The 15,427-nt window shown below is 42.8% G+C and overlaps 1 protein-coding gene across 1 annotated transcript in view; it reads right to left on the bottom strand.

The window, feature by feature from the left end:
- The window catches only part of edem2 (ER degradation enhancer, mannosidase alpha-like 2), a 30,574-nt gene extending 15,603 nt beyond the window's left edge, over window positions 1-14,971 (bottom strand). Inside the window, exons 1-6 of the mRNA XM_069884262.1 lie at window positions 14,782-14,971; window positions 12,137-12,247; window positions 10,248-10,287; window positions 8,301-8,406; window positions 7,983-8,108; window positions 2,493-2,704 (exon numbers count right to left, since the gene is read on the bottom strand). Coding sequence (XP_069740363.1) covers window positions 2,493-2,704; window positions 7,983-8,108; window positions 8,301-8,406; window positions 10,248-10,287; window positions 12,137-12,247; window positions 14,782-14,885 — 699 coding nt within the window. The 5' untranslated portion in view covers window positions 14,886-14,971. The remainder of the gene's footprint in view (window positions 1-2,492; window positions 2,705-7,982; window positions 8,109-8,300; window positions 8,407-10,247; window positions 10,288-12,136; window positions 12,248-14,781) is intronic.
- Between the last annotated feature and the right edge of the window lie 456 nt (window positions 14,972-15,427).

Genomic DNA, 15,427 nt, shown 5'->3' on the forward strand with positions numbered 1-15,427 from the left:
CATCTGCATCAAGAAACACAAGTTTTTAAAAAAATGATACACACTCCCCCCCCCCCCCCCACCCCAACAGATTCAGTGGAAGAGAATTTTTATTCCACATCTTAAATTACAGATGGCGATTTTTAAATTCAGCATGGATTAATTTCTGTAACCCAAACTGGACACAACTCAATTTCAAGTTTATTTGCCATTTGATTATATCAGTACAACCCGACAAACACCATTATCTAGTCCATGGTGCAGAACAGAGCAAAACAGGTGTACAGATGTACACGCATACGTCCAAATGATACATTTAAACATTACACATGTGCAAGAATTAAAGTAAACATTCTTAATCACAGTAGAGTCACAGAGTTGTTTTAGCAGTCATTCAACAATCTCACTGCCCATGGGAAAAAGCTGGTGGTTTGATATTTCTGTATCCCTTTCCTGACGGGAGAAGCTGTGTACGGGTTGTAGGGGTCCTTCCCGATTTTGCAAACTCTCTTCAGACAAAGATCCTGGAAAAATCACATCAACTGGGGGCAAGGAAGGGAGACCCAGTGATCCTCTCTGCTACTTTTGTGGTTCTCTCACTTGACCTCTGATCCGATGTTCTATGGTAACCACTCAAGTTTGCCAGTGTTGATTAATTCCATTTGCAACCATTCAACGAATAAAGCCACAAGATCTACACATTCAGGCACTAATTGGCAAGTAACATCCACGCCAGATAAACACCAGACAACAACCACCTCCAACAACGAGGAATCTCAACACCCACAGTGAATGAAAATCCCCAAATCACAGGTACTGAAAACCTTCAAATCAGGAAATACACTCAGCAGGTCAGGTGGCATCTAGGGAGGGAGAAGCACAGTTAACGCTTCAGGTCAAAGACCTTTCATCAGAAGGACTTGCTGCCTGCATTTAGCACCTCCCATTTTAATTACCCCCTAGCCTTGACAATAAATGACATGACCACTACTTAGTCTCCCACTCAACTTGACCAATCACTTACAGGTCAGCTTCAAGGCCAGGTTAGGGGCTGGGCATTCTGTGGCCCTTCTACCATTGACCAGTCAGCAGATGGTTGCACCGGGCAATGCTCATGACAACTCTTTGCCCTTCCCCAGACTACAGCTGAAGTTTATTACATTTTTATGTATTATTACATGACAAGGAATCTTTAATGTATGGTATCCAGTTACCTGGATGAGTGTGTTCCATCAACACACAAACAGCTCCCCACTATCCAAGACAAGACAGCATCAACCACACCAAGCACTCACAAGCTCCCTCACTAGACCACTCTGGCATCAGTGTGCACCAGAAATGATGAATCGTGAGAGGATCACTGGGGTCTCCCAGCTCACCCATCTACCTGATCTACTGGAAACTCTCTTGCTTCTCTTATTGTTGGGTGCACTGGGCAATTCTAGTGGCACCTATTTCTGTGCTTTTAGGCAGGCAAAACTTGCCAAATTTTGTGTATCAGTAAACGACAAGTAAGTAATCTAAATCTAAAGTAATCTAAAAGCATCCAGGTATATTAATTCTATTTGCCAGTACTTGGTCCATAGAGTCTCACACACAATTTATGATACTTCATAAATATTCTGAGAGCCTCTGCCTCCACTACTTGTGACAAACAGATGGGACTGTATATCAATGGAGCATTGTGTGAAGATGTAGCATTTCAAGTACAGTTTGTGCTTAGAATATATTTGTTTGTGGGCCATCTATGAGGTTACATGACAGGATGACTCCTGTGTGGGGGTTTTTGGGGGGTGGGGGGGGGGGCTGGGGTGGAAAGAGGAAGAGCTGAATTAATAAAGTCACTGCATTAACTGTTGAATGTGTCGATCTTATTTGCTGTCAATGCCAATTCAATTGCAAGTTATCATGGATCCTTCCAAAATGAAAAGCTGTTCGATTCTGTTAAGGACATGATTTGAGAAGGAGAAGCAGAGGAGACAACCCTGCAGTGTGGTGAACTACTGCGGGCTCTGCAGCTGAAAAACACACAGGCAGCAGCCGGTTGGTGACTCGAGGCGAGGTATCTGTGTGTGTCGAGGACAACTGCGATCAAAGGACTCGCACCAAGATGCAGATTGGCTCAAAACTGGCTGAAGGGGTACCAGATATTGGAACCGGCTACAAGAGCATGCACCCAAGGGGCCTCAGGCACTGAAGGCTTCCTGATTGCATTGGAGGTTTGGATCTGGAGCTCGGGTTGCCAATGATTTGGACTGTGTGGCAATTGAAGCGTTGAAGGCAAATCCATGGACACTCAGTGACTCTGAAGAGACTCTCTTTTGTTTCTTTTTATCCAAGGGGCACCAGGCAATTTCTGTTGATGGCAAATCTTTGCCTGCCCTTTGGCAGACTAAATACAATTTTGTGTACTATTACATTTGTTTCATTACATGACAGCAAAAGAAGCTTGAATAAATGAACCAAAATTAAACCAAAAACTGCAAGTCCAAACACAGTCAAGAAACACTCACAAGCCCAATGTCCGATCGGCTGTTCCACAGCCCGTCCAATGCCTTTCTCGCCACTTCTTCAAACACAGGGTCACCCGTCAGACGACTCAGAGTAGCAAATTCCAAGATGAAAGTGCCAATTCCAGCAGTGCAAGTGATTGGCGTCTCACTGGGATCAACTCCGTTCAAGAGATTCACCGTCCCAAATGGCATTCCAGTCGGAGTCTGGAAAGCTTGAAATAGAGCGACATTGAAAACATTCACTCCCCACCGACTCGAGAGTCAAAGGTAGCAGTGGGGGTGGGGTAGGATTGAATCTGGTTTACTGCTGGTGTGACAGCAAGGACATTAGCACAGATTGAAACCTTATACCATTCATAAAGTTGCTTGAATGACACCCTTCCAGCTAAACTCAACATCTGTAGCAGGCAAACAGTGTTTAAAATATAGCACATTTTTACTTGCACAACTAATGACGCTTGCAATTGCTATGCTTGGAAGTGTTGTGTTGACACCTTGAGAGGAGAAACTTTTGTCAAGAGCCTTCCCCAGGAAGGGAAAGACTCAGTTAATTGCTTTGCATGGATGTGGCTCCAAGGTCAAGACACGATATACTTCTAAAGACAATGTGCAACACGAGATACACCAGTGGTTTTCAAACTTCAGAGGGCTTGTGCAGGAATCACAAAAAGTTGGGTTGCAGGCACAGCAGGTTATCAAGAAGGCAAATGGAACGTTGGCCTTCATCTCTAGAGGAATTGAATTCAAGAGCAGAGAGGTCACGGTGCAACTGTACAAGGTACTGGTGAGGCTGCACCTGGAGTCCCGTGTGCAGTTCTGGTCTCCATACTGGAGAAAGATAGACTGGCCTTGGAGACAGTCCAGAGGAGGTTCGCCAGGTTAATCCCAGATACGAGGGGGTTGACCTCTGAGGAGAGACTAAATCACCTGGGATTATACTCACTCAAATTCCAAAGAATGAGAGGACATCTTATAGAAACAAATAAAATTATGAAAGGGATAGAGTTAGGAAAATGGTTTTCACTGATAGGTAAGACCAGAACTAGGGGACACAGTCTCAAGATCCAGGGGAGTCTATTTAAGACTGAGATGAGGAAAAACTGTTTTTCCCCCTGAGAGTAGTAAATCAGTGGAATTCTCTACCCAGGGAAACAGTTGAGGCTATTTCATTAAATATATTTAAGGTTCAGTTAGATTGATTTTTTACATTAAAAAAGGAATTAAAGGATATGGAGGAACAGCAGGAAGGTGGAATTGAGTCAATGAACAGATCAGCCATGATCTTAATGAATGGCAGAGTAGGCTCGATGGGCTGGATAGCCAACTCCTGCTCCTATTTCTTATGTTCATTCACATACCACCTTAATTAATCTCTATGCCATAGGTGCTCTGTAATTAGTAAGGGATTGCTTAAGGCAGTATGCGAGCGTTAAGAAAAAATTTGACAATCAGAGCTACACACGTGTGATACTGTGTATAAAGATCTGTCTTGTTACCCTCGAAACACACTTGTGTCTGGGGTCCCGAACCATCATTCAGATTCCTATGTCCAACTGTGACATCTTCATGCAGAAGAATGAATAAAGCAAAATATTTGGATGTTGTTGAGTGTGATGGATATTACAGCAGCATAAAAAGGGAATGAAGGTCTGATGTAACACAGAGTGCAGAGCTGTGACTCAATACTGTTTTGAAAACCCATCTCAACTTTCTGAAACCACTTCCTGTTAGACAGAAGCCGAGATCCATGTTCCCCTCCATGACTCCTCACACCCCCTTCATCAGTGCTGCTGGCTGGCCAAATAATCTGCTATGCAAGCGGAACAAACCACGAGGACACTAATTTACTGACCTCTTCAGGTATGGAGTGCTCTCTTGTACCCTAAACCATATTCCTTCATCAACCAACATCAGGCTACATCTTTGGCGATGGGAACTTGCTGAACACAAAATGTCCTGCAGCAGACGTGGACAGAGCTTCAAAGAAAGACTTTGGGAGGGTCCATGAAGCATTAATAGTCTTTTCAACTATAGTTGGGCAATAAATCATCCTTGCCCAAAAATGGACTGAAAAAAAAGGATTTTTGTTCCAATTAATTATTTTTGGAGGAAAGCAGGTGGATAAATTACCAAGAAATTCACTTCACTAAATGTGTCAACTAATGATCCATTCCACTGATTTCAGACTAAAAAGAACGGCACTGCTAAATTGCACAAGACCAGCAAATTGCAGCAAGACACACCAGAAGCACCCAGGCTTAAATCCAGCACTGTCCCCACATTTTTCAGGTGCTATGGTTTTATCCCACTCTCCAAAAACATACAGGGTGGCAAGTTAATTGGGCAACATGGGTTTCAATAACCGGAATCGGCATCTACCATGTTTTAAACTAAAATATACAAGCACCATTCGCATTACTGATCATGGATGAATCTCAAATGGTGATAGACACTGGGCAATGCACAAAATTGCTGGAGGAACTCAGCAGGTCTGGCAGCATCCATGGAAAGAACCTGTCATCAGGAAGAGAAGACATTATTTTCACCAAAGTACCTTAAAATGGTTCAATGCAAAAAGCACTGGTAGCCACTAGGTGGCTCCTCGTGCCATCGGGAAGCATTCTTTATTACTGCAGAGCCTGCTGATGCTGCAATGAAGGCAGAAATCATGAAGATTTATGAGGAGTAAAGGAAAAATCACCAGGTACAAAGCTCTAGTCCCTTGCCTTGTCGATCAGCCATTCTCAACAGAAGCCCTACTGATCTGGGTGAGCCGCAGCACCTTCAAGTAAAAGCCTTGATTTATTTTTATCACGTAACAAATATTTTTTATGCTGTCAGTAAGAGAGAAGTATGGAAGAAACCAAAAGGTGAGGGGCCCATAAACTGTGAGCAGAGTCCTTTGATTTTGGGGGTGGGGGCGTCAACTGAAAAAATATTGAGAACGAGTGTTTGGCATTTCAATACTGGTACTTTCAGTGTTGTGAAGATTTTTTTGTCTCTGCCTGGGACACAACTGGTGAGACCACATGTGGCGCACTGAGCAACTTGGCATTGGAAGGACATCTCTGCTTTGAAGGGGTTCAATTTGAATGAAGGCACCAGCCTCTTGTAGAGACAGAGCCAGACCATATGGCACAGACGGAGGCCCTTCTGTTCACAGAGTCCCCACTGACCAACAAGCACCTGTTAACACCAATAATCCAATTTTATTCTGTCCAAATCGCATCAGGTTCCCCCACATTCTCCTGCTCACCTACAGACTAGGTGTCAATTAACCTACTGGCCTGCAAACACAGAAGGAAAGCAGAGCACCTGAAGGAAACCCCAGTGACCACGGGAAGAATAGGCACACTCAACGTAGACAGTGTCCGCGGTCAGGATCAGACGTAGACCAATGGAGGTCAGAGGCAGCAGCAGGCTCAACTAGCTACACTGCTCGACAGCCACACCTGTCATCAGTCAATTCTTTCCTTGCAGATAACGGCATTTCAGATTTTCATCCAAATATTTCTCTTGGAATGGGAAGAACTTTTGTTTCAATCTGCTACACCTCTGGTTGGACCACATCTGGTGTTCTGAGCACCACACCTTAGGAAGGCTTTCAGAATATTACCATGAACAAATTACAAGGTGTGAATACACAAACTGGGCTGCATTCCCTTCACAAGACTAAAAGGGAAAATAATAGGTGGATTGCAAGTGGAGTGGAACAGATACAAAGCAGGTTGAGTAGTGCAATATACAGCAAAACCCTTGGTATCCAGCACCTATGGGGATTGGCAGATGCCAGTTGAGTGAATTTTCCAGATGCTTGAGACTGAATATTGCATTGATTGGTGAACTAACCACTAGGGTGTGCCAATTTTAAACTTTCATACCGTAAATGCTGTTGCATAGGATAACCCTGTAATTTCCACCTCAAATGCTGGTTTTGAGCAATATCCTGGGTATAAGACGACCCCAAATCTGCCACTTACTGCTGACCAGTGGATGCTGTTAAAAGCAAGTCACAATAGTTTAATAACAAATGATCACATAATAAGCCACTGTCAGCTCCTGTAACAGGCCATTTAAAGCTGGTGCGCTAAATTGTCTCGCTTTTATTCCGCTATGACTCCCTGGTGTGACAGGCGCAAGAGCAGAGAAGTGTCATTAATTCAAATGTTCGGGACTTGTCCTAGTCTAGAAAAATGCTGGAGAGAGGTTTTCCATACTTTGTCAAACATTTTCAATATAGATTTAACACTGAATCCTTTGGTGGCCCTTTTCAGTACAACAGGAGGGAATGATCCTTCTTTAGTTCAGAATCGCGCCATTTTCTTTACCTCTCTTTTGTTGAGGCAAGCGATTTTACTTAAATGGAAGGATACTCCCCCACCTACTCATGATCAGTGGTTGCGTGACATCATGTCCTGTTTGAACATGGAAAAGATACGTTATTCAATTAATAATTCAGATACAAGATTCCAGGCAGTATTGGGGCCATTTATGACTCATTATATTATTTATAATTTTACTTCAATGTAAACAAATTGTTTGACTTGTATCTTTTCCACATTCCTTATATTAATTTTTAAAAAATATATAAAAGCCTTCATTTTTTTGATACCAGTCATATATAGCATCTGGCAACAAGGTTATGTAAGGGGTTTGAATTTTTTTCTCTACTGTTTTCTTCTTTTTAAAAAAAATATTATTTTTTCCCACTAAAAAATGTACAAGGTATATACTATTTAGAATATGAATTATGGATAAGATTTACAATTTATGTACGTTAGTGATATACAGAATATCTTATTTAGTTAATGTAACTGTCCATCCTATCTTGTTGATGTGCACCCTTTTTGTTTGTACACGTTCTTTATTAAAAACAATAAAAATATTTTAAAAAGAAAAAAAAGCCAGTACAGAGCCAACAGCAGTTGGACCAGGCAGATGGACCCTGTGGAGAAGCACTGGCTGAGACTTGGCAAATGACGAACAGGGCATGGGCAAGATAACATCAGAGCCAGGAGGAGATGGAGGCAGTGTTGAGATTTTGCCATCAAGGGAAGAATTCCAAACCCTTTGTATTTGATTTTAAGGTGAAATTTCTAAGTTTTGAGGATCATCCTTTACAACAGCATGTACGGTATTTTACACCTATTTATTTTCCATAATTTTTTTGTCTGTTGCTTGAGGCTGCCCAGTTGCTTGAATTTAGGATAACTGGGATTTTACCGTACAAGCATTCTGGAGAAACTCAGCAGGTCACACAGCATCCATAGGAAGTCGAGGGTAACCAACGTTTTTGGCCTAGGCCCTTTGTCAGGTAGAGTAGCTCCAAGGAGCGAACAAGTGGATGGAGTGGAGAGGGGGGAGAGAGAGAGAGAGAAAGGGTGGATGGAAGAGGAGAAAACCCACAAAGCAGTGGATTGCAGGCTTGCAGGAGGTGTAGAGGGAAGGCATGGAGGGCAGTGGGTGAGATGATCTCTCTGGGATCCTCACCTGGCAGCAGCCTCCGAGCAGCTTCTTCCGCTAGTCTGAGCAAAGGCCCTGTGCATGGCCACCCAGGTTCCACCGTGATTCCACCCTCCCTGGAGAGCAGGTGAGCAGACAACAAGCCTCCCACCACTGAGGAAGGAACAAGCACACAAAGTGAAAACTTGCAGGCAAATAAAACTGGACAACAAATGCTCCCCTCCCCAAAAAAAGGTTTGCCATTGTACTATTCCAAAATGACCCTCTTGATCAACAAGGGCCCTTCCCCCATCCAGTAAGGCAGCATTAAGCACGGTCCAATAGTCATGGGTGCATTGTTCTTACCTCGAATGTTGGTTTCAAACACAGATGCATTGACATCGATGTCGAAGTTCATTCCATCCTGAAGAATGTGGACAACTCTTTGAAACTCAGTCACATTGCCCAGCACCTAAACACCAATTGTAACAGCAGATGATCAGAAATTCAGTTAAGTTACACATGTTAACATTGGTCAGATGATCAGAGAAACAGGAACGTGAGAGAAAACATACCCACATGGGATTTATTTAAGAGTTAAACAAGAAAGTCTGCAGACTCTGTGATTGAAGCAAAAATGCTGGAGGAACTCGGCCAATCTCGCAGCATCGATAGAAGGTAAAGATATATTACTGATGTTTCAGGCCTGACCACTTCTTCAAGGTATAAGCAAAAATACAAGAAAAAGGGAGACCAAAGGGTATTAATTCGTGGGGCAGAAATTGGAGAAGTCAAGGTTAATGCCATCTGATTGAAGGCTGCCCAGACAGAAGATGAGTGCTATTCCTCCAGACCCAATTACTACCAGTGATTTTTCACTGAGCACAATTCCCAATCCCAACAACAACTTTATTCCATTCACCCAAAAGAAATTGATTTACAATGGCCACCAAATGTATTTCAGGCAGGTTCGATATCAGAGAATTACCAATGACCCTCAGCTCTATGGATTTTACCTGGAGTGCAGTTCAGGTCCCAACTGCTTATCATCAGCAGTTCATTTATCCTTTTTTTTAAATATAAATGGACACATACAAACCTCTCATCTCTCACTTTTCCCACCCCAGAAAATTTACAGGGAATAATTTTTCAATTGCTCGGATGGAAGAGCATTTCCAATAAAACACTTGGAGCAAGAACTGGAACTTGAAGACCAAGCAAGGGCCAATGGGAAGCTTGCTTCCACCCATTGAACGCCAAGGAAGTAATTTTTGGAGAGACAAATTCTGACGACATCCTACAGCTGGTCCCATGTAAATGGCCCGGATGTTCTTTTAATTTCTTAATATGAATGAGAAACAGAGCACATTTGCACAACGTAGCTTTGATTTATGCAATTAAATCCAACTGGAAGCCAATTCTGCAACACCTTTCACTCAAGTTTGTTATCATCTCATTGTACGTATACAAACTGATGAAACAGCATCTCTCTCCAGTCTACAGATCATGCACAAAAACTCAGTACATAATGATCACATAAATAATCAAGATATATATAAATATTTGGGATGATTTTCACAGTCTTTTGGTCTCACAGCCTGCGGGAAGAAGCTATTCCGCCGCCTGGCAGTCCTGATTTATGCTCCTGTACCACCTTCTTGATGGTAATGTGTTGAAGATACTGTGTGCTTGGTGGAAAGGGTCTTCTACAATTCCTTGAGCCCCTTTTAGACAGCACTGCCAGTAACTGTTGTCTATAGAGGAAAAGGAGACCCCAGTGATCCTCTCTGCTGTTTTAATGATCCAGTCTGATAGTTTGTAGCTACTGCCCCACACATTGATGTAGTCAGACAGGACGGACTCAATTGTGCTCTTGAAAAAGGGTGACAGGATGGGGGCTGGTAGCTTTGCCCTTAGGGGCTTACTGATCAATGAGGAGCTATTGCGAGCCCAAGATTGGTCATCCTTTATATACATGCCAAGGAATATTGAGCTCTCCACTCTCTTTCAATGGAGCAGTAGATGTGTAGTTGGGAACAGTCAACCTTTGTCCTCCTGAATAGTCATACCACAATCTCCCAAGGGAGACCACGGTCTGTGAAGAGGGGGGGGGAGAAAAGAACAGGTGCGAATTGGAGCTTGAGGGGCCCAAAACCTTGCAGACAGAAAAGCAGGCAGATGGCACACAGGATCCTTGAGGCTACACTTTTCAAACAAGGAGGAATACCAGTAAAGAATTGGAGAAAAGTAGCTGGGACAGAATCTGCAGCAGGCGAGAGAGTCCAATTAAAGTAAATATGAACAGCTACTTACCAGGAGAGTGTCCAAGGCATCAATCAAGGTCAGAGAAAAACTGCAAAGTGCAGAGAATACAATTAACATTTAATGCCTAAATCACTTAGTGAATGTAATAAAAGTATATTTAATCACAAGAGATTTTTCCCATTTTCCCCAGCATATTAAACCAAGGCAGAATTCATTAAGATCGAAAGAATGCAGATAAAACTGACAAAGATGTGGCCAGGATTTGAACAGCTGAGTTATAGGAAAAATGTTAAATAGGTTCAGATTTTGCTCCCTGGAGCAGTGACGAATGATAGATAATTTGATACAGGTATCAAATTTGAGGGGTATAGATAAGAGCACGGAGGGTGGGTGAGACAAGGACTCGAGGACATGGGTTCAGGGTAAAAGGGGAAATGTTTCAGGGTGACATCAGGTGGAAAACTTCTTCGCTCAGAGTGGTGAGGGTGTGTAATGAGCTGTCAGCGGAGGTGGGGGATGCAGGTTCAATTTCAACATTTAAAAGATGATTGGATAGGTACATGGATGGGAGGAGTGAGGAGGGCAATAGTAGAGAATGATCGGACCAGGCAGAATGAGTAGCTTGGCATGGACTAGATCGGCTGAAGGGGCTGTTGCTCTGGAAGCAACAACCATTTGGTTCCTCACATTTTTCACTGAAGGTTTACAAGCTTTACCTGCCATAGCTAAATCAGCATGAATGTGTGAAAACAGAACATTCAATTTGTGCAGCACCCACAGATGGAGACTACAGTTAACATTTTCAGGTCAGAAAACCCTTTGTTACAACACAGGAAGAGTGAAAACCAAATGGAATGATATTTCAAATCACCAAGAGGAAATGATCTTTTACTCAGAGTGTTGCAAACCCCAATTCTCCTGCCAGAAGGCCGTATATTCTTAGTCACTTTTGACAATTCAAAATACAGGTGGGATAGATTCTTGGACACTATAAAGCACACACGTCAAACTCAAGCCCGCGGGCCAAATTTGGCCCATGATATAATTATATTTGGCCCGCAAGATCATATCAAATACGTATTAGAGCTGGCCCGCTGGCCGCCGCGCCAGTATAGCGCATGCACAGCTAATACTACAAATCCCAGAATGCTTTGCAAATGCGTTGGCGCCGGCCCATCAGCCCACTAATCGCCCCCACCTCCTCTCTTTACTTTCATTACCATCTGTGACCTGTCGCCCAACTCACACGTAATAAACCCCTTACGAAAAATGGCCAAACCAAAGACAGAAAACAGGATGTTTCAAGACAGGTGGGAGACAGACTATATGTTCATCATTTTAAAAGACAAACCTGTTTGTCATTGAAGCAAGTTGTTATTTTTTTGACTTGTTGGCTTGTGAAAAAAAATACATTTAAAAGGAGCTTAAAGGCTATAGAGAAATATTATTTATTGAATATTTCTCATTTGTTAATGCTTCTTCTGGAAAGAGTTTAACCAAAACTATTATTAAACATTTATTTTAATAAGAAAAAGTTTAACATTACATATGTTGAAAGAAGAGAAAACATGCAGATGTTGTTGAAAATTTACAATAAATATTTAGTTTGGCCCACGACTTAGTCCAAGGTTTTAATTTTGGCCCTCTGTGAATTTGAGTTTGACTCCCCTGCTATAAAGGGACAAGGAAATGGCTTTCAGGTCAGAATTAGACATGGTAGTAAAAGTTGCAGTTGTCCATACATTTCTACAATACAGAGCCCATACACATCAAGGCATCTCGCAGAACCTCACTCTTACAATATGTTTCAAACCTTAATTCTTTTATCCAACAATTATGGAAATAATATTCTAAAACAAACTATTCATTCATTAATTTTTTTTTAATTTAAAAATTGACAACACATTAAATCTGGCCTTAAAAGGTTTACTACTCACCTTCCCCAGGTATCCTGACCATCACATGTTAAAGGTCGCAGCTCATCGTAGGGGAATGCATTCTCCAAGTAGTTATTGTAGGCATGATAAAACATTTCCTTAACTCTCTCTCTGTGGGGTGAGGGAGGGGGGTGGAAGTACACACACTTAGAGACCTTTCAAATGCTGTAGAACCAAGGCAATATAGGAAATAGTTCAGACAAGGGTAAGTTACCGTCAATGCCCTCTTTACTGAGTTCAGCTCTACAATAAATTAGACAAGGTAGAGATGGAATTTAGTGTAACACCGAAGTCTGCAGACACTAAGATTGTAGTTAAAAAAAAACACTGAAGGAACTCAGCAGGTCTTGCAGCGTCCTTAGTGGATATCTTACCATTTCAGGCCTGAGCTTTTCTTCAGGGTATGAGCAAAAAGCAGGGAGGTGAACAAGGATTGAGAGAGAAAGGCAAAGGAGTCCAGACCAACAAACAAAGATGTTTTTGGATATAAGAGGAAAGGAGAGAAAAAACACTTCACACAACGGTCAAATTGTTATACAAGCCCATATGGTTAACAAACTTCCTTTAAGCGTGGGAAATCTGCCATCTTAGTTTTCTTGTATGCAAGAATGGTCAACACTTTAGGAAAGAGTTATGGATAATTAATGTCAGTGTTAGCACCAATGTCCTCATCTTGTGAGTATTCCGACATCCAGGAATCCTAACATTTTCTGGATAAGTGAGCACTGGTTAACATTACATTTGAAAATAAATAAACTGATGAAAAATAAGAGGAAATGTGAGGTGGTGCCTGTGGTTCATTGTCCATTCATAAATCTAATTGCAGAGGGAAAGAAGCTGTTTTCTTGCTGTAGGGTGTTCGTCTTCAGGCTCCAGCAACCTCCTTGCTGATGGTAGCAGTGAGAGGAGGGCATGGCCTGGGTGGTAAGGATCCCAGATGATAAAGGCTTTCTCATTCAGAGATTGCCAAGAGTCAGCAGGATGCTGCATTTCATCAACAACCCCAAAGTGAAGAGAGAAACTGTGGGATCCATGTCCATAGTTCCTTGAAAGTGGCATTGTAGACAGAGTGCAGAGAGAATTTACCAGGATGTTACCTGGTCTGGAGCAGTTTAGTTTCAAGGAGAGATTCAATAGTTTAACTTCTTTTCCCTGAAGTCAGGACATGACCTGATAGAAGTAAAAGATGCTGAGAGCATAGAATGGGTAGTTTCAAGGAGAGATTCAATAGGTTAACTTCTTTTCCCTGAAGCCAGGACATGACTTGATAGAAGTAAAAGATGCTGAGAGCGTAGAAAGTCAGAAATGTTTTCCCTTGGAAAGATATCAAAAACAAGAGGATATAGGTGATGGTATAGTCAGTGGTTCTCAACCTTTTCCTTTCCACTCCAAGATTCCCTATGCGGTCAGTGTGTGATTGGTAAGGGATTGCTTAGGGTGGTATGTGGATGGAAAAACATTCGAAAAATACTGTTTTTAAATCGCCCCCAATTGACTTGTTATGTTCACAGTTTCATAACTCCAAAGTAAATGGCCAACTTTTCACAAGCAAAATATTTCAGTAACAATTGGGTCTGGAGCAGTGGTTCTCAACCTTCTATTCCCACTCATATACTTAAAGTGGAAAGATTGAGAGCCACTGGCTTAATATACTTTCTACAGGGAAATTAGTTACCAAATCTACATACTTACAGTTGGCCCAGGGACAGAGATGCAGTGGAATTGCTTTAGCTAGAGGGAAGTGACTCTGTGGAATTTGTTGCTACGAGCAGTTGTGGAGGCCAGTTCATTGGGTGCATTGATTAGCCAATGTAAAGGTTATGGGAAGGCAGCCAGGCAATGGTGCAGAGTGGGAAAATAGATCAGCTTAGGATTAAATGCCAGGGCAGACTCAATGGGCTGAATAGCCTATTTCTGCTCCTATAGTCTTAATGCAACTCCAGATCAACCAAAATGGTCATCTCTTAAGAGTAGAAGCTCGAATTTTGAGCATCAAACCTGCTGGAGTAACTCAGTAGATCATGAAGCATCAATGAGAGAAAAAAAAATGGTCACTGTTTCAAAGCTGTTCAAGTTGCTGGCTGGGACATACCCCATTGGAGCGAGGAACCCCCTTTCAAAGGCAAACTGATTCGACCTCTTCCAGTAACTTTCTATTTGGCAAAAAAAAATACTCTTTATTCGGGCATCTGCTCGCGTCTTGCTATTCCTGAAGGATTTCAGGCCGAAATGCCTTCCACGGATGCTGGCTGACCCACTAAGTGTCTCCAGCACGTTCTGCGCTTCTCCAGTTTGCTAGCATCTGCAGTCGCTCTAGTTCCACCCAGTTCATTATAAACACGTGGCAATTTAAACCAGCCAGTCCGATGGGAATTGTAACACAAAGCGTGCATTTCTTGGCCAAATGTTTGGTCAGAAACAGTCCATTGGATTACTTGGGGCTATCACCAAATGTCCATAGACATCATAATAGCTGCAGGTCAGCCTTCTAGTTCAGTCAGAGACTGGGATGATACGACAACATTGCAAAAGCATTCCTTCTTTCCCACTCGATTCAAGTTGATGTCGCAAATCGGGGATTAATTCCGAGAGAGAGAGAGGGTTTCAAACGGAACTTGCTCTCCCTGCACGGATGCAACACTGACCTGTACTGAGCCATCGCCTCCGCCTGAATTTCCTTGCCGTTTGCATTGCTGCCACCCACAATGGTGACCAGGTAAAAGCCAGCGGTATAAAATAGACCGTGCATTGCCTTGTGTGCACGGGGTGGGGGGGCACGAATGATGGGCGTGCGCCTCCAAACGCTTTGGGCTCCGCGTCACCCGACCCGGAAGATTCGCCTCGGTGGCGCGCCTGCGCACTACACGCGCTCTCCACCCGGTTCCGCAATGGCTCAGCTGTCTTTCAAGGCACCACATCGCCTGGCTGCAAATCAGACGAGTGGACAGGACCCCATCAATTGCAGATGAAGTTTGCATGGAGCATAGAAACCGACAGCACAGAACAGGCCATTCGGCCCACAGTGCTGTGCCCACCTTATAACCTATTCTAATACTGCAAAAACACAACGCTGGAGAAACTCAGCAGGTCAAATACTTTATACAGTCAGCAAAGATTTCGGGCTTGAGCCTTTCATCAAGGGATGAGCAAAATGAAGGCAGGCCTCTGAATAGGGCTAAATTGGTGCAATTTGTATCCCAAACAAATTGCACATTTCTACTAGGACTTGTTTGTCGGGCCACACTTGTGCCCACACCTCCTCCCTCAAAACTCTTCAGGGCCCCAAACATT

The sequence above is a fragment of the Narcine bancroftii genome, chromosome 6 (assembly GCF_036971445.1).
Source record: "Narcine bancroftii isolate sNarBan1 chromosome 6, sNarBan1.hap1, whole genome shotgun sequence".
Classification (NCBI taxonomy): domain Eukaryota; kingdom Metazoa; phylum Chordata; class Chondrichthyes; order Torpediniformes; family Narcinidae; genus Narcine; species Narcine bancroftii.